Source organism: Salmo trutta, chromosome 12 (genome assembly GCF_901001165.1).
Source record: "Salmo trutta chromosome 12, fSalTru1.1, whole genome shotgun sequence".
Lineage (NCBI taxonomy): Eukaryota > Metazoa > Chordata > Actinopteri > Salmoniformes > Salmonidae > Salmo > Salmo trutta.
Window position 1 is genome coordinate 18,427,074 of NC_042968.1, and position 19,006 is coordinate 18,446,079.

Below are 19,006 nucleotides of genomic sequence, written 5' to 3' on the forward strand. Positions count from 1 at the left end.
TCACCGTAGAGATGGTGCCAGGTTTCCTCCAGATGTGCCAATTGGCATTCGGGTTAAAGAGTTCAATCTTAGTTTCATCAGACCAGAGAATCTTGTTTCTCATGGTCTGAGAGTCCTTTAGGTGCCTCTTGGCAAACTCTAAGCAAGCTGCCATGTGCCTTTTACTGAGGAGTGGCTTCCGTCTGACCATTCTACCATAAAGGCCTGATTGGTGGAGTGTGGCAGAGATGATTGTCCTTCTGGAAGTTTCTCCCATCTCGACAGAGGAACTGGAGCTCTGTCAGAGTGACCATCAGGTTCTTGGTCACCTCCCTGACCAAGGCCCTTCTCCCCCGATTGCTCAGTTTGGCTGGGCAGCCAGCTCTAGGAAGAATCTTGATGGTTCCAAACTTCTTCCATTTAAGAATGATGGAGGCCACTGGGTTCTTGGGGACATTCAATGCTGCAGAATTTTGTTGTTCCCTTTTCCCAGATCTGTGCCTCAACACAATCCTGTCTCGGAGCGCTACGGACAATTCCTTGCTTGGTGTTTGCTCAGACGTGCACTGTCAACTGTGGGACTTATATAGACAGGTGTGTGCCTTTCCAAATCATGTCCAATCAATTGAATTTACCTCAGGTGAACTCCAATCAAGTTGAAGAAAAATCTCAAGTATGATCAATGGAAATAGGATGCACCTGAGCTCAATTTCGATTCTTATAGCGAACGGTCTGAATCCTTATGTAAATAAGCAAACATTTCTACAAACCTGTTTTCGATTTGTCATTATGGGGTATTGTGTGTAGATTGACGCCGATTTTTTATTTATTTAAACATTTTAGAATAAGGCCGTAACGTAACAAAATGTGGAAAAAGGGAAGGGGTCTGAATACTTTCCGAATGCACTGAATATGGCTCTTTATATATTACATAAAGCTACATAATGTACAGAGAACCAGACAGGATGGTTGCTGTCAGATCAGCTACAGAAATAGCCAGTCAGTGTTTCCATAGAAATGTGCAGAAGGCCACTGGGCCTCTGGGGCAGCAGACAGTGGAGCCCTGAGGATGAGCTGCTGCTATCCCCGCTTCCTGCTTTCGCCCCAGCGAGAGACATGGAGGGGCGGGAGGATAAACGCTTGAATCACGCAGAGCCTTGTGGGGGTCCTGCAAGGCCAAAGAGCCAGCCTCAGGAACGTGGGGGAACAACAGAGGAGGAAAGAGGAGAGAGAAAACGCCTCTCAGAAAAGAGCCAGTCAATCTCCAGCACATATACACATAACTAACCCAAGCGTCTGCCTTTGAGCTGGATTATGGGGTTTAGGCCCTACAGTAGAGCTTCAGAAGTAGAGGTCCACAGCAGCCCAAAGCTCGGTATCAACTTAACACTGACACACCATGGCACGGCTTCAGAGATTACATTGGAGCAGAAGGAAGATGTTCCCTTCCCTCTCTGACACAAAGTGCAGCGTTGCAGGGTTTAATACTCCCTTTCTCTCCCTCTTTCATCTCCCTCTTTCTTTCTGTCAAGAGCAGGGGGCGAACGAGGGGTGAATGGCTACCTATGCTTAGTGGGGCAGGTGAACATCTGAAATGACAGGGACAAGGGCTTCTTGAGTGCTCTGTAGAATGCTGGCAGCTCACAGAGACCATTAGGGAGATGGGTTCTGATCAAATGCATCATCATGCATGTAGACAGAGAGACGCAGAGACAGACAGTGGGGTCTGGAGCGGTCACCTTGAACAGCCTGACAAGACCCAGACAGGAGGGCCATCAGAAGGTCATTATGCTCCTATCAAACTCCATTCAAACTGCCATCCAACTGCCTTTCCCCTGGAGATGTGAGCTGTGCAGCCTGACACTAACATTCCCTCCTAGTAGTTATCTAAACATGGAAAGCTCTACATGCGTGTGGCATCATAAGCCTACACTGTATCTCCCATTGTATTTCTTTGTAGTCCTTCTACTGTGTCTCCCTGTTCCACATTGGCCCTCTGAGCAACAAGATGTGAGAGTTAATACTAAAGGACCTACAGTAAGCTTTGTTTTCAGGGGTGAGGCTTGACTCAAACACAGCACAGGAGAAGAGGAAGAGATAAAATAATGTAACCAAGTTTGCCAATGACACGACGGTGGTGGGTCTGATTACCAACGACAATGAGACAGCCTATAGGTGAGGATCTCAGAGACCTGGCAGTGTGGTGCCAGGACAACAACATCTCCCTCAACGTGGGCAAGACAAAGAAGCTTATCGTGGACTACAGGAAACGGAGGGCCGAACACGCCCCCTATTCACATCGACGGGGCTGTAGCAGAGCGGGTCAAGAGCTTCAAGTTCCTTGGTGTCCACATCACTAAGGACTTATAATGGTCCAAACACACCAACAGTCGTGAAGAGGACACGACAACGCCTCCCTCAGGAGGCTGAAAAGATTTGGCATGGGCCCATAGTCTCAAAAAGTTCTACAGCTGAACCGTTGAGAGCATCTTGACTGGCTGCATCACAGCTTTGTATGGCAACTGCTTGGCATCAGACCACAAGGTGCTACAAAGGGTAATGCGTACAGCCCAGTACATCACTGGAGCCAAACTCCCTGCCATCCAGGACCTCTATACCAGGCGGTGTCATAGGAAGGCCTAAAAATTCTCAAATACTCCAGACACCCAAGTCATAGACTGTTCTCTCTGCTACCGCACAGCAAACAGTACCGGAACGCTAAGTCTGGGACCAAAAGGCTCCAGAACTGCTTCCAACCCCAAGCCATCAGACTGCTAAATAGTTCACCAAATAGATACCAGGACTATCTGCATTGACCCTTTTTGCACTAACTCTTTTTGACTTCATGCACAGACACACTGGACTCTACCCACACACTCACACATACTTACACTGACACTCAAAACACATACGCACACACTCACTCACACATAACAAGTACACACAGGCTCACTGTCAGCACACACACGCTTACACATTTACACAGGCATGACATACACTGCAATTACAGTCTATTATCGATACTGTTGCCTAGTCACTTTACCCCTATCTATATGTACAGTTGAAGTAGGAAGTTAACATACACTTATGTTGGAGTCATTAAAACTCGTTTTTCAACCACTCCACAAATTTCTTGTTAACAAACTATAGTTTTGGCAAGTCGGTTAGGACATCTACTTTGTACATGACACAAGTCATTTTTCCAACAATTGTTTACAGACAGATTATTTCACTTATAATTCACTGTATCACAATTCCATTGGGTCAGAAGTTTGCATACACTAAGTTGACTGTGCCTTTAAACAGCTTGGAAAATTCCAGAAAATTATGTTATGGCTTTAGAAGCTTCTGATAGACTAATTGACATCATTTGAGTCAATTGGAGGTGTACCTGTGGATGTATTTCAAGGCCTACCTTCAAACTCAGTGCCTCTTTGCTTGACATCATGGGAAAATCAAAAGAAATCAGCCAAGACCTCAGAAAAGAAATTGTAGACCACAAGTCTGGTTCCTCCTTGGGAGCAATTTCCAAACGCCTGAAGGTACCACGTTCATTTGTACAAACAATAGTACGCAAGTATAAACACCATGGGACCATGCAGCCGTCATACCGCTCAAGAAGAAGTCACGTTCTGTATCCTAGAGATGAACGTACTTTGGTGCGAAAAGTGCAAATCAATCCCAGAACAACAGCAAAGGACCTTGTGAAGATGCTGGAGGAAACAGGTACAAAAGTATCTATATCCACAGTAAAACGATTCCTAAATCGACACAACCCGAAAGGCCGCTCAGCAAGGAAGAAGCCACTGCTCCAAAACCGCCATAAAAAAGCCAGACTAAGGTTTGCAACTGCACATGGGGACAAAGATCGTACTTTTTGGAGAAATGTCCTCTGGTCTGATGAAACAAAAGTAGAACTGTTTGGCCATAATGACCATCGTTATGTTTGGAGGAAAAACGGGGAGGCTTGCAAGCCGAAGAACACCATCCCAACCGTGAAGTACGGGGGTGGCAGCATCATGTTGTGGGGGTGCTTTGCTGCAGGAGGGACTGGTGCACTTCACAGAATAAATGGCATCATGAGGGAGGGAAAATGATGTGGATATACAGTGAGGGAAAAGGTATTTGATCCCCTGCTGATTTTGTACGTTTGCCCACTGACAAAGAAATGATCAGTCTATGATTTTAATGGTAGGTTTATTTGAACAGTGAGAGACAGAATAACAACCAAAAAATCCAGAAAAACGCATGTCAGAAATGTTATAAATTGATTTGCATTTTAATGAACGTCAATTGGACCCCTTTCAATTTCCAGTTACTGGGAAGTGAGTGTGTTTGCAAGTATGCATGTGTGGATGTGTGTGGCGTACATAAGAGGCTTGTGGAACCAAGGAGAAGATGAAATATTACCCAAGCATGTTCCCCTCCCTCTGAGCTAACCTTGCGTTTATGTGACCTTGTTAGCTGGGCCACTGTAGGGACAAAGCAGCAGGCAAACGGCCTCAGTCTGTCTCTCCCTCCCCATGGATCTCACGCACGTCCACACACACGTTCCTGTGTCTGCTCGCCTCTCCCTGCCACTGTTTACAGAGTTGGAAATTGCTTTAATAATTGACACCGTTAATAACCAAGCTGGTCTCTGCGGCACAGAGGGGCCCTGTTCAAACACAGGTGTGTGTGTCCTGCTCGGCCCAGGCGTGGTGCCGAGGGGGGCAGTGTTTGGAGAGAAGAGCTAGTGTGTGAGTGTGTGAGTGTGTGCGTGCGTATGTGATTTTAGTCTGAGCCATCAGAAACTGTGCAGAATTGACTGATCTGCTAGTTGAGGGTGGTAATAGGGTGGGCTCCTGTGTAAACACATAGGAAACTACAGAGGCCTCGTCTGAGCTACTACCGACACAGAGCTGAAGGTCATAGAGACAGGGTGAGAGATGCTCCTCCAGGCTACAGGACAGGACTTTATCTGGGTTAACCTGAGCCTCCACCATCCCAGGACATTACCTGGCCTTTTCTCCAACCCAGATGTTATGTCATTCCCACCCTGGATAATGAGGGAGTCTGTACAGCAGGGTGGCCACTGGACGTCAGCAAGACAAAGAAGGCAACCGTAATGGAATTGTAATTCTATGTAGGCAGCAGTGACTGAATGGTCACATTCATATACTGCAATCAACAGGGAAAACAACTTATTCAATACTGTTCTGTAATCAACAACAGCCTGTTTTCCCTCCCATGGAAATGGACATCGTCCTACTCAGACAGACAGGGCCTTGATGAGCTTCTCCTCGCCACCCATCATCCATACTTAGAGCTCGCTCTCTCTTCCTCCCCCCCCTCTCTCTCCCTCCCCCCTCTCTTTCTCCCTCCCTCTACCTCTTCCCCCCTCTCTCTACCTCTCTCCCCCCCTCTCTCTGCTGGCCGTCAGTCCACAGGCTCTACTCTGGGTAACTATTCTGAGGAGAGGAAGAGATGGGGAGGGCAGATCTTTTCAGAGTGACCTTGGAGAAAGTCTGCCTTTTGAGTGAAAAGAGGGAATATTAACAACAATAGAGAAATGAATAAGACAGCCAGGCGGCCCGAAGGTTGGGCTGTGAGGGGAGTGATGGGGAGTACGGTGTTGGGGGGGTAGTAGTATTGGGGATGGGGGTACTGCTGGTAAAGGAGGGTGAGGAGAACAGGGGAGGAGAGGGAGGAAGAGGGAGGGGTGATAAGTGCACAATTTCCTCGGCGGCTGTGTGGTGCTGCAGCCGCGCCGCTGTCACACGTCAGAGGGAGCAAATCAAAGGCAGCTCTTTTGATGAATATAAAACAGAGTCCTGCTGAGAAGCACTCTGCCTCTCCCTCTCTCTAATCACAGAGCCGCAGCACACAGCAATCCCCCCAGCCCTGCACAAAATGAAAGAAGAGTGGAAACAAGGAGAAGGGGACGGAGAGCACACACAATCACAACAAAGCCTGCTTTAGAATGGCAATAAACATTGGTCCTCTGGAGAGGTCTGCACAGGGATGGGGTGTGGTGCTGGGAAGAGATGGTACAGCATAAAGCTTTCTATTCCCTCTCAAACAGCACAGTGTACATGTCTCATCTGAAAACAATGGCCAACCCAGCAGCTGGTACATATACCACACCTGCATCAGTGTCTGTGGCTTCAGAACTAATAAAGGCTTTAGTTTTGTTAAAATGATGTCTGCATTTTCAAATAATAGTCAAATCAACTCATAAACAACATTTTTGTCAAACGTATGACACAAAGAAGCTAATGTATTGAGTGAGCAATGAGAATCCTCGCCTTTTTCAGGGAATGCTCTCCACAAAACATGAGACCAAATTTTCATTAGCTCAATCTCTTTCATAGACGAGGCACAACAGCTCTTAACAGGCATAGCGTGTGTGTGTGAGCGTGTGTGTCTGGGTAAGTGTGCGTACGCCTGTCCCTTTTCAACGCCCCTACTGTGTTCTAGGAGTGGGGTCCCATAGCATCCCCTACTACATAGGATTTATTGTCGAGCGAGACCACTTCACTCTCCTCCTTAACCTCTCCTTTCATTACTGCTCCCCATACGGGTGGCAGCAGACAGAACAGCCCTTACGCTCCAGACTGCAGGCTGAAACCAGCCACAGAGAAGCCCACCACCTAGCACTTTCCCTGGGTCCTGCTGCATCCCTCCGTCCATCCCCCCAGTGGGGCAACTACCTATCCTCTTTGTAGGAGTGAAAATTCATCAAATAAGAGACAGCGAACAGTGGGCGCTGCAAATATCCCATCTACTGCAACACCCTCTAGAACTGGCTAGCTCAACGCCACAACTCTCCATTTCCACCCAGCCCTTTTGTACATTAGATGGGTTCAATCAGGTCAAATACTAGTGGTCAAAGAAAGTTAGGGAGGTTAAGACCTCAGATATTGGTAACTAGTTCTACCCCTCCTCCGCCCCTCCTCTAAATCCAGCGTGGTTCCCTGCATGTCCAGACCCCAGCTCAGCCAGCCTCCCCTGGGCAGCTCTCCTCTACTGCTCCCCAGGCAGCGTTTGTCTGTGGCACCGGAGCCCGCTCCCACCCAGGCCCTGAAAGTGACACATGCGTGGGTGTCGCCGACGTGTCACCTTCCTGCCCGCTGAAGTATGAGGCAATTTCCTGCGAGTGGCGCATGGCGAGGGAGAGCGAGGGGCTAGGCGCGACCCAGCTCCACCGCTCTCTATGATACTGTCAAGGAAGAGTAATGGCTTTCTGCAGCGGCAGCCACTACCAAACTAATGTTGTGTGACTTTGGCTCTCCTTTCCAATGCATTTCCTCCACATTGAGAGAGGGAAAGAGAGAAGGAAAAGGGATGAGAGGTGAGGAGAAGAGAGGAAAAGGCAGCAGTGATGGAGAACATGGTCAGGAATCCCATAGATTCCTTCAGTGTTAGAATATTCTGTTTCAGCACCAAAGACATCCACTCGTACACAAAGACAATGCTGTTTCACTAAAACACCAAATACATGACGGGAACATTTCCCTCATTTACATATGTTTTCTACGGTTCCCTCTATTCTCTACCATCTGGCTATGAGGCTGTTTCCTCCTCCACCCCCACGCAGCCAAACAAGATACTAGTCAGTGCTCTGTGAGCCCACCAGGAATGCCTGACTAATCCGCAAAGCCAATTCAACCAATCAGGAAGGTTCTAACTAACATTTGGATGATTTGAAGGTCAAAATACACCAGAGAGAAAAAAATCATCTATCAATCTACCTACCATCTCTGAGGACTAATAGTCCAATCTACCTACCATCTCTGAGGACTAATAGGCCAATCTACCTACCATCTCTGATGACTAATAGTCCAATCTACCACCATCTCTGAGGACTAATAGTCCAATCTACCTACCTTCTCTGAGGACTAATAGGCCAATCTACCACCATCTCTGAGGACTAATAGGCCAATCTACCTACCTACCTACCTACTTAAACTCTCTGCCTTCTGCTGCTGCTGCTGCACACGTAATTGCGATCCAATCCCATCCAGAAATTATAAGGTTATTTTACAGAATTACTGCCTGATTAAAATTGCACAATATTACAATTCATTAGAGTTAATTGACTCCCATCATGGTCTCTGGGCTGCCTGCCAGGTGTGTGGAGACGTCAAGAGTTAGGTGGAGAGAGGGGGACAGAGCTGCTATTCAGACTGGCCCTGGCTCCCACATTGGGGCCATCAGAACCCAGGCCACATGTGCCATCATTACAGTCCCTCTCAGCAAACACTGCTCTCAAAGATCTCCAGCTTTACAGGGCAATCATGATCTCCAACCCATGACACCACACAGACAGACCATACAGACAGACCATACAGACAGACCATACAGACAGACCATGTGAGAGACTGAGTCACCATGTACGGACGCATTCATCTGGAAATGAGGGTCTAATGTGATTTATGTGTGAATGCGTAAGCTTGTATAGGAATGTTAATAACAACAGGATGACTGATGAAATGTCAATGAGTCTTAGAATAGAGAAAATTAACACAATATAACTGGAACTTTAAAGGACTAGCTTACATTTCTATCATTTTCTATCACCTAGTAACACATTTGTTTGCACAGAGAAATGACATTTGGATGAATATTTAAGACTGGAAAAGCCCAGAGTGGATCCAAGTTCATTATATGTTTACTGATGCATTGTTAGACCCTACAGCCTATATTAAACGTAGGTCAAGTAGTAGATCATGACCTGTGGAACATATAACAGTACATGTACAGTATATGCATGAACACTGTGCTTTAACCCACTTTCCCTGCTGTGCTCACATCCCTAGACAGGGTAGCGCTGCTGATGCCCACTCTAACAGCCACCTCCTGTCTCAGCTGGCCTATGGTCTCCTCGGAGCTCCTGACCTGCCATCAAGACAACCACACAGCACATCATTCACTGTACCACACCAATGGGTTACAAGTACAACTGTGTCATACACTCTAGATTAGACCAATGCTGGTTTCATTATGCTGATGAAGCAATTGCATACTCAGTCAATAGTGTGTTTAAAATGAGATTAAAAGTGGTTAAATGAGGTTAACATTTTGATTTACTAGTTCTATTTGATCTTGACCAGAAGTGGGCAAGTGTTTCCCAACAGAATTGGCCAGTCCTGAACTAGACCTGTCTGGGTGGTAATAGTTCCCCAGCCCTACCTGGTCAGTGAGCTGCTTCACCCTGCTCTCCAGCTGGTGCAGCTCCTGCAGCTGTGTCAGCTTGTCCTGGTCCTTCCTGGTCATCTCTTGGTGCAGCTCTGTGATGGTGTCCTGCAGCTCCTGGACCTGGGCTTCACGCTCCTCTACCTGATACAAGATAAACACAGGCCTGATTTGATATATGTTTACCTCCTTCCTTTCCTCCTCCTTTCCCTCCATCCATCCAGCTTCCCTTGAGGTAATCACCATTTTCACACAGTAGGTTAGGTGAAAGCAAGGATTCCACTATTATTTTTGCCAATCAAGTCATGTCTGAACATGTCAGAAAGATATTATTTCAAGGAAGGAAGGAAAGAAACAGGGATTGATTTTCATATAATTGGAAGTCTGCAGCACTAAACTAAAACACAAAGCCTATTGAAAGTCCCCAGAAGCAACTGAACATCAATGTCATCTATTACAGTAAAACACCAAATACAATACAGTTTGTACTCACATGTCGAACTATCAAGAGGGCTCAAAGGAGATGTGCCAATTTCAGGTACAAGATTAAATTTTTTTGTGGCAGAAGATACAGTACATATCAATTTCCCAGAAAAGCTTAGCTCCACTGCTGCTTGTTGCTGGGTTAGTTTTGGATCCATTTCCCATAGCCAAATTAGCCTCTGCTATTAAGAGTCACAGTGTAGACGAAAGCAAGGCCAGTCACCCAGAAGCAAATGTGTTACAATTCAATAGGCTTTGGAAGATGAAACTGTACATCACAGTACAATAGCTGACCTCAACACAATACATGCATCAAATCCTGCTATACGCCATGCTTACTATACAATACAACTGACAGTGTTGAGAACTTCCAAGATGTAAGAAAGGAAACATTTGAATTCATGAAGAAAACTTCTAATTTTATAAACTCAATTAATCCAAGTTACCCAACAGACAGATGTGTAATCAAACAATGCTACACAGATAAAATGCATGTCCTGTTCTTTATCACCAGCCAGTTGACACAGCATGGTAAGTGGCAGCGAATATAATTAAGATTTCATTTTCCCTGGATGTCCCAATTATATACTCCTCAGTTGCTTATCAAATGAATATCATAACTTATTTAATTTCATGTAAATTCACCAAGATACTAGATGGAATAAATATTTTGAAAGCAATGCGCAGTGTTTTTTAGACAGTCCAAAAGCAAGTACAGGACTATATCAGATAAATGATGTGCTGTAGAGTCCATTTCAAGGCTATACTAATACAGATGAAAAACATGATGTGTATAGTGTTTGTCCCATATTTCATTAAAGCATTTGCTCTCTACAAATGTAGTCGGAGAGGAACAGTATTAAAAATCTGTCTTAAAGAGAACAAGAGGCATCTCTCCCTCCTCTGAGGAGAATAAAAGCTACTCTGGAAGACAGAGTGGTGGGAGGATATATGGTAAATGTGTGGACCCAGGCACTGCTGGACAGCAACGGTGAGGGCGCTCTACAACTGTCACACCACTCTGTGTACATCCAAAGTATTCATCCTTAAAAAAAAAAAGGTTTTATGGCTAACATCAAAGCAACACATTTGTGTCCTGTTTTTCACACGAAAAAATGCATTTCGTTCTGTATACACGCAGCATACAATCTTGGTAATCTCCATGTCCTGAAAGTATGCTGGTAAGTTCTCGCATCGAATATGAAAAGCAAACACAAGAATAGGCTATCTTTTGGTGCAGGTTACTGCAAGAGAATGCACACTACGAGGCTATCATCTTTTAGTTACCTGGAAAATTGTATCACAGAAAACATATTATGTGGCAACCACCAAATGCACACTGTCTAAATGTGATGGAAATTCCAGGAGTTGTTTTCTTCAATATCATAATTAGGCAAGAAGTTGTGCATCAGGGACATTTTAGCCTAATGCTTGGCATGATAATAAACATTCATTCCGGTATCTCATGAGATGTCCATCTTACCAGTTTTCTAAGGTTTGCTTTCTATAATGCCAGCAGTGCCATATAATTCCCATTTCCAAAAAGAGGTTTTAAACGAGACTTTATTATAGACCTCCACCACCTATCCTCCTACAGCCCATTACAATTCAGATCACTCCCCTCTAAAAGCTGAACCACCTCACATCTCCCTGGGTGGTTCTGATTTGATGCTGGGGTTTTAAAGGCACACTAATATTAATGGTACTGTCAGCAGTTTAATGAACTGGCCACACAGCTCACTGGGCTGATGCTTTGACAGATAATTCACACCGTTTTATTCCCACCTCCTAGCAATATTACAGGGGCAGCTTTACCTCACCTGACATCTGTGTGAGGTCTTACCTGCCAGGGCTAAACTGGGAAGGTATCTGAAGAATTCAGTTCCATGGAAAATGTGGGTGTACAAACCCCTCTCTCACGCACGCATACAATGTACATTTTGTATAATAACTACATTATGTACCCTGATTGAAAAGGTTATTTCTTATAAGCATAGAGTCATACACACAACCATGTCCATGCACAGATATTAGAAATCCATTCAACTGGCATGGACTGACAGAGAGAATAAAGAGGAAAACACTGAGCTAGTAGTAAGAGACAGGAAGAGATAGAGGAGATGGGGAGGAGGAGAGGAGAGGAGATGGGGAGGAGGAGAGATAGGGAGGAGGAGAGATATGGAGGAGGAGGAGGAGGAGAAGGAGAGATAGGGAGGAGGAGAGGAGATAGGGAGGAGGAGGAGGAGAGGAGATGGGGAGGAGGAGAGGAGATGGGGAGGAGGAGAGGAGATAGGGAGGAGAGGGAGGAGAGGAGGAGATAGGGAGGAGGGGAGGAGATAGGGAGGAGGACGAGAGGAGAGGAGATAGGGAGGAGGAGGAGGAGAGGAGATGGGGAGGAGGAGAGATAGGGAGGAGGAGGGGAGATAGGGAGGAGGAGGAGAGGAGATAGGGAGGAGGAGAGGAGATAGGGAGGAGGGGGAAGAGAGAAGAGGAGATGGGGAATAGAGGAGGAGGAGAGGGGGAGGAGGAGTGGAGATAGGGAGGAGGAGTGGAGATAGGGAGGAGGAGGAGGAGAGGAGATGGGGAGGAGAGATAGGGAGGAGGAGAGATAGTGAGGAGAGGAGATGGGAAAGAGGAGGAGAGGAGATGGGGAGGAGGAGAGGAGATGGGGAGGAAGAGAACAGAAAGGGAGGAGAGGAGATGGGGAGGAGGAGAGGAGATAGGGAGGAGGAGAAATTATGGGGAGAAATTATGGAGAGAAGGAGGAGAGGAGATAGGGGGGAGAGTGGTAGATGAGAGGAGTAGAGAGGCCTGTCTGTCTTGTCTGTATCTGTGGCCTGGGGCAGTTCATGCAGAGAGCTGGGGTGCTGCTGACGCTGCAGGGTACCGTCTCAGCCTGGTTGATGTGTGTATGTGTGTGTGTGTGTGTGTGTGTGTGTGTGTGTGTGTGTGTGTGTGTGTGTGTGTGTGTGTGTTTCCAGGAAGCCTCTGCTTAACTGGTCTGACTGAACAGTGAATCAGGGGTTCTCTGTAGAGGACAGTCCTTCCAGTGTCGTCTTCACACAGGTGCTTTGAACCCAGCCGTGTTGCCTCTCCCAACCCCATCCTACGCTCACTCCTCTACCTGCCCTCTGCCAGGGGTTGCCTTTCAACCCATTTATTTGTTCACATCGGACCGTTGCATCAACCTTGTTGTTGCCTCTACCACCTCAGGAGCTCAGTTGGTAGATCATGGCGCTTGCAACACCAAAATGGTGGGTTTGATTCCCGGGACCACCCATATGTAAAATGTCTGCACGCATGACTAAGTCGCTTTGGATAAAAGCGTCTACTAAATGGCATATATTATTATATTACCACCTGTACAGATACTAACCCTCTACTCCTACACAGGGTCAGCCCAGTCCAGCAGGTTCCCACTGCATAATGGACATGTGTGACAAGCTGTGTGGTTTTAAAGGGGCTGTAACACACTCCTCATTATCTTGAGTTTGACCCAATGCTACCAACACCAGGCCTGCCCAGGACCAGTGTGATTTTGGTATTCTTCTTCCTGAATCTGAGCATTAGGGGTCTCTTTGATCTCTCACCACTGTGACAAAGCTGCAGCACCAAGGCTCCTAAATGAGCCTCTCACAGCTTAGCCAGCACCAACATCAAGTAGGGCAGGGAGAATACGCAGATAACCGCAAGGCGTTTTTAAAAGAGACAAGCATAAAGTGTCCTCAATGTAATTAACCAAAATAAGCTAGAGGCAGGCATGGGGCTCAAAAGCATAAAGAAAAAGATTAACGCCAGCGTTTCTTAGATTACTCTTAAAATAGGGTATTTCACACGATAAACACTGTACATTTCATCTGGTAATTTCCGTTAAAGGTTATTTGTTATCTTCAGGCGCCCAGAAACGACTCCTATTGTCTTGATCTTTAGAGGTTTCAGATCCCTTCATTAACATGCTAATTGCGACCTGGTCCACAGAAAGATATTAAAGAGGGAGGCATGTGGAGAGGCTCTTTGTCCTGTCAGGGCCTTGGGACTTCTCTCCGCTCACTCACTGCCTGATAAAAATAGGATGATATTAGTTCTTGAGACTCTCCTTCAACGAGGTGGAGGGAGTCCATGGTGAGCTCTGCCAAATTAGAGGAGCCTTGTGTGTGAGGGCGCAGCTGCTACCCTCCCTGCCTTACACATCCCAACACAGCCAAGGCCCGTCCCCAACCTACTCTGTAATGCCTTTATTCAGGGAAGGTGAGCTTCATAATAAGTCTCTCCACCACTACACACATACGTACACACACGCATCTCCAACAAGCTACATCTATAGTACGTTCTAAATAACTACTGATTTATTGAACTACTAGTATGCAGACTAGAGTGCTTGGACCCAAACGGACTTGTTCAGGGAACTGCTAGAGAAGACATTCTGATTACCAGACAGAAAAGAGATGTGAATGACTGCCACCGTATACAGCTCCCCATATAAGTGGCTTCCACCTAATCTTCCCAGAATGCACATAGTAAGCATTTTGGCTTAATGTCAATGAGCCATATCTGTCTGCCTGCCACTACCACAGCACCATACACACATCATCACCATGACCCCCCCCCCCACCACCAGATAAATACCAGAGGTCACTCTTCTCATTCAGCAAGAAATCTAAATGATAATGACTCCTTATTAAAAATGATATTTGGAAGTGCACATAGGCTACATCAAAAGGTGCTGACATGGAGGGGCTGGGAGGGTGGCGGGGGACGGGGGCGATGGGGCTCACTGATAACCCACATCAAAGCACAGGCCGGGGGGGAGGGGGGGCAGAGGCTGTGTCTGGGTACTGAGGCTGTTGCAGATGGGGTACCAAAATAAATCTAGCGCAACATTTACCAATTGCAATTTGGATAATGCTTTCACATTGAGATGCTCCATGTTATTTGTAAGCGTCCCCAAAAAATAGGATATGCACTCTGATGTTGGGAGGACGGTCTAAATTAAGCCAGAGTAGATGAGATTCAGTAGCTTGGGGAAATTATGATAGCCCATGTAAAAAAAAAAAGAAACTGTTGAAAAAGGCCAAAATAAAGGAAATCATGGTATAAACCTCCAGTGGAGGGCTAATGAATGTCCACCCCAAATGTGCACTTCAGCAAACAATCAGGCGTGGTGGATTAGCTGAAATTGGGCCGACTATAGGACACCTCCATTCCAGCGCAGCACAGTCAACCTTTTAACGGCAGGCTGTTAGGTGATATCTGTCCGACCGTCAGCCTCTTCAGAGCTCTCCACCGTTTAAAACCATTCCCAGCAAACCCTTTTCACACACAGCCATTACAGCGCTTTAGGTGGACCTGGCTGGCTGGATCACACTGCCATGAGAGAGGACTATTCAGGCAGGGAAGGGTAGAGCCCATCTACTGTTTGCTTAGTGAGAGTGCCAGGTTGCCAGCCCAGTGAAGAGTGCTTTAGAGCCATACTAACTGAAGTTCAACCATTGGGCTGCTGCTGAAGAGGTTTCTGTGTGGGGTTGAAACAGAACCAGGCCGTGTCCAGACAGAGTCAAACACAGAGTGATGATGGGCTTACTAAAGGCTCCATCTCCCTCTAGGTGGACTGACTGGTCAGTGGCTCAGTGATGACCTGCTGCTCTGCCTACAGTACCTATACTCCCTCCCCAGGGTCACCTTCTCTGTCCTGGTCAGTGCCACCTCACACAGCCCATCTCCCCTCACAGAGGAAGTCAGTCAGAAAACAGGTCTGACCGACCTGATCGACCGCTTCCCCTGGGCTGGCCACCCGCATGCCTTAGCCTGTCACAACACTGAAACCACCAGCCAGCCGCACATGCTCAGTCACAATGAAATCCCAGTCTGTCCGGGCGTCCTGCCTGCCTGCCTGCCTCTCAGTGACATGGACACATGGCCAAGCCCTGGAGCTCTCTCCCTGGATCCTCACAACTACTGGAGGATGGATGAGCCAATCTATTATTTACATCAATCACTCAGTCAATCCAACCAACTATAGGGACCTCGGGCCATCTGTCTCCATATAAAGTACTAGTCCTACAGATATCTGGATCATAACACTTGACGATGTGCCAAAATAGAATGAAAGTGAATAAAAATGCATTGATTAGGACCGAAACCAAATAAACAATCCAATAAGGATAATCTAATTAGTAATACCATACCAAGATTCCAGCCGAGTTACTAAAATGAATTTAAGTGAATTATGTATTTGTGATGACAAACAGGTATTTCCCCTGTGGTAGACAGTGGGTCAGGTCTTCAGTATGGAAACAGCCCAGAGCCGTTGCCTATATGTTTATACAGAGAGATTAGGCAGCTGGAATGTTGACGTCTGACCTTCATACATCAAAAGGGGCAGAAAATCTGCTTGAGACTGCACTTCATTATACACCGCAATGCATTCTCCAATTACAAAGTATTATAATTATATTACACTTTAATAATAAGGATTCTACTGTATTATAAACTCAACAACACCAAAATGTTCTGATGTATTATATAAGAAAGGGAGAAAAACGGCACACATCCTTCCGTTTTCATTTCATCAGGTATTCAATGAATTTCCAATTAGGATAGAAGGGGAGAGAAAGACAAAGCTTTCAAGTCTTTTTCATCATGCTCTTAGATAACTGTTAACTGTTCAAATATTCCTCATATTCCTCCTCTCCTCCTGAGAGTGAGTCAGAGGCATCTTTGTTAGAGAACAGGTGTTATCACGGAGGGAGGAACATGGGAGACATGCAGAGGGTTCAAACACCCACCACCATCCAGAACATTCCATTAAGAGAAAACGAAAACCAGAAATAATGAGAGCCTCTTCCTGTCTTCTCTTCCCCCTGCCTTGTACACCTGGACGGAATGCAGATGGAAGGAGAGCAGGAAGGAAGAGGCCTCCTCAACCTCATTCACACCAACACACTTCTCATTCCACCCTCTGCCTTTCCTTTAAATCTCTCTAAGGCCCCAACTCCCCACCACCACCCCCCTCTCGCCCACGCCTGCCCTCCCCAAGACTAGAGAATTTCAATCCTATTTCATATCCTAGAACAAAACAGTCCACTCCCGATTATTAATGCATTTCAAAGCAGACATCATAATTCTTTCAGGGCGTTTTCTTTAAAAAATATATACTGAAACTCTTTATGGTCGTCCCGGGGGTCCGGCCTCTCCTCTTATGATCTTATTAGCATCGTATCTCCCACTGCCTACTGGGGAAAAGGCATTGCTGTCATGCCCTGACCATAGAGAGCCTTTTATTCTCTATGTTGGTTAGGTCGGGGTGTGACTAGGGTGGGTTATCTAGGTTGTTCTGTTTCTATGTTGGCCTGGTATGGTTCCCAATCAGAGGCAGCTGTTTATCGTTGTCTCTGATTGGGGATCATATTTAGGCAGCCATTTTCCTACCGTGTTTTGTGGGATCTTATTTTGAGTTAGTGCATGCTGCACCTCTTATGTTACGGTTCGTTGTTTGTTTCCTTTGTGTTTTGTAAGTTTCACAAAAATAAAGATGTGGAACTCAGAGCACGCTGCGCCTTGGTCCGTCTCTCATCACACGAACATAACAATTGCTATGCACTCTCTGTCTGTCTCTCTGACCTCTCGCTGGATGGAATTCATTTGGCCTTTCCCTCTTTCTTTCCCTTGATTTGGCTGGAAAAGGGCAGTGAGTGGCTGCTGTCTGATACAGCTATTAAACATAAACACCATTAAATAAAAATGAGCAGTGAAAAGGAAGGTGAAACAAGTGAGAGGAAATAGGGGGCCTAAAAGATAAATGATCAAGCAGTTATATTATGCTTGAAAAGTGATATTTCTGTTTATCTACTCTGATCTGGCCCACTCCACCAATCTTTCAAATGTTTTTCAATATTCAACCATTATAGAGAACAACCCACTGTACATTGTACATATATCCTGTTGCCTAGTCACCTTACCCCTACACATATCTAAACCTACCACTCCAGTATCCCTGCACATTGTAAATATGGTATTGGAATTAACCCTGGAACTGACTCTGTATATAGCTTACTTACTTTCTCGTGATCTTCTTATTTATATTTTTTGTATGTTTTTGTTCTACTTTACTTTTTTATTTAAAAATACTATAATAGCAGGTAGCCTAGTGGTTAGAGCGTTGGGCCAGTAACCAAAAGGTTGCTGGATCGAATCCCTGAGCTGACAAGGTAGCAATCTGTCGTTCTGCCCCTGAACAAGGCAGTTAACCCACTGTTCCCCAGTAGGAGCCGTCATTGTAAATAAGAATTTGTTCTTAACTGACTTGCCTAATTAAATAAAATGTTACATTTCACTTAACTAATGCAGGTGTCAAAAATGTTAAACTCGTTTTAATGCCGCAGATACAGTATGTCTTATGCTCTGATATCCGATTGGTCAAATGAAAATGACTCAGTAACTAGGCCTCAAAACATCTCAGTTATTATGAAGGAAACACAATGATGGTCTTCAGAGGTGCATCAATCTGAACAGTTATTACGGTTCCTCGTTCACAGAGAGCAACGACAGCACATTATGAAGGTAGGCTTATGTATTAATTAGTAAGAGGGCATCATGAGAGAGAATGAGAATTAAAAAGAGAGAAAGAAGGAAGGACGGAGAGGGAGGGGATATATTGCAGGTCCTCTGCTGCTGTAGCCAGTGAGCTGCTGGTCTGGGAGCCTTGCCTGCCTGCCTGTCTGTCTGCCTGTCTGCCTGCCTGCAGAGGACTGTGTGCAGAGCCGGGGCTTGATGAGGTAGTACTGCTGAATGATATACAGTGGCGGCCACGGGGCGAGAGCTCTCCATTAGTTACGGGGTCCCTGTTATGCTCTGGCTCCAGTACATTATTTTCAAATGCATCAGTCAGCGTAGTGCAGCACAGATAAATTCTAAGGCCTCAGATCTGTAATGCATACCCTCACCGCTGCTATATTACGCTGCAGGTTAGGAGGGCAGGGAGAGAGGGGGGGAGAAATGTCATTTCTTTTTCACTGCGGCCAGTATTCCTCCCATTAGCTTCAAACGTGAGATAAGTTATGGCCTTTAACGAGCGCCTTTAGCCGCCAGAGCACGCTGCACACAAGGCGGTGGCCAGAGGGAGCGGGCTGGAGAGGCGGCGGCGGAAAGGAGGGGAAGGGACTGGCAGGCGGCAGAGCCCAGATGACCCACCACGGTGCCCTCCTGTCCTTGTTGAGGCCACAACACAATACACACCCACACCAGATGAAACATTTAACTATACGCACAAACGCACGTACACACAAACCTCTCAAGGTTGTCCAACTCCACATAAACATAACTAACAATTTGACCGGCCAGCATATATCTGCATATCAAAACAGGATGC

The 19,006-nt window shown here is 46.1% G+C and overlaps 1 protein-coding gene across 3 annotated transcripts in view; it reads right to left on the reverse strand.

The window, feature by feature from the left end:
* The window catches only part of LOC115203077 (centrosome-associated protein CEP250), a 193,935-nt gene that overhangs the window by 105,245 nt on the left and 69,684 nt on the right, over window positions 1–19,006 (reverse strand). For all 3 annotated transcript variants that reach the window (XM_029767425.1, XM_029767424.1, XM_029767426.1), the window contains exons 6-7: window positions 9,154–9,300; window positions 8,755–8,859 (exon numbers count right to left, since the gene is read on the reverse strand). In XM_029767425.1, coding sequence (XP_029623285.1) covers window positions 8,755–8,859; window positions 9,154–9,300 — 252 coding nt within the window. The remainder of the gene's footprint in view (window positions 1–8,754; window positions 8,860–9,153; window positions 9,301–19,006) is intronic.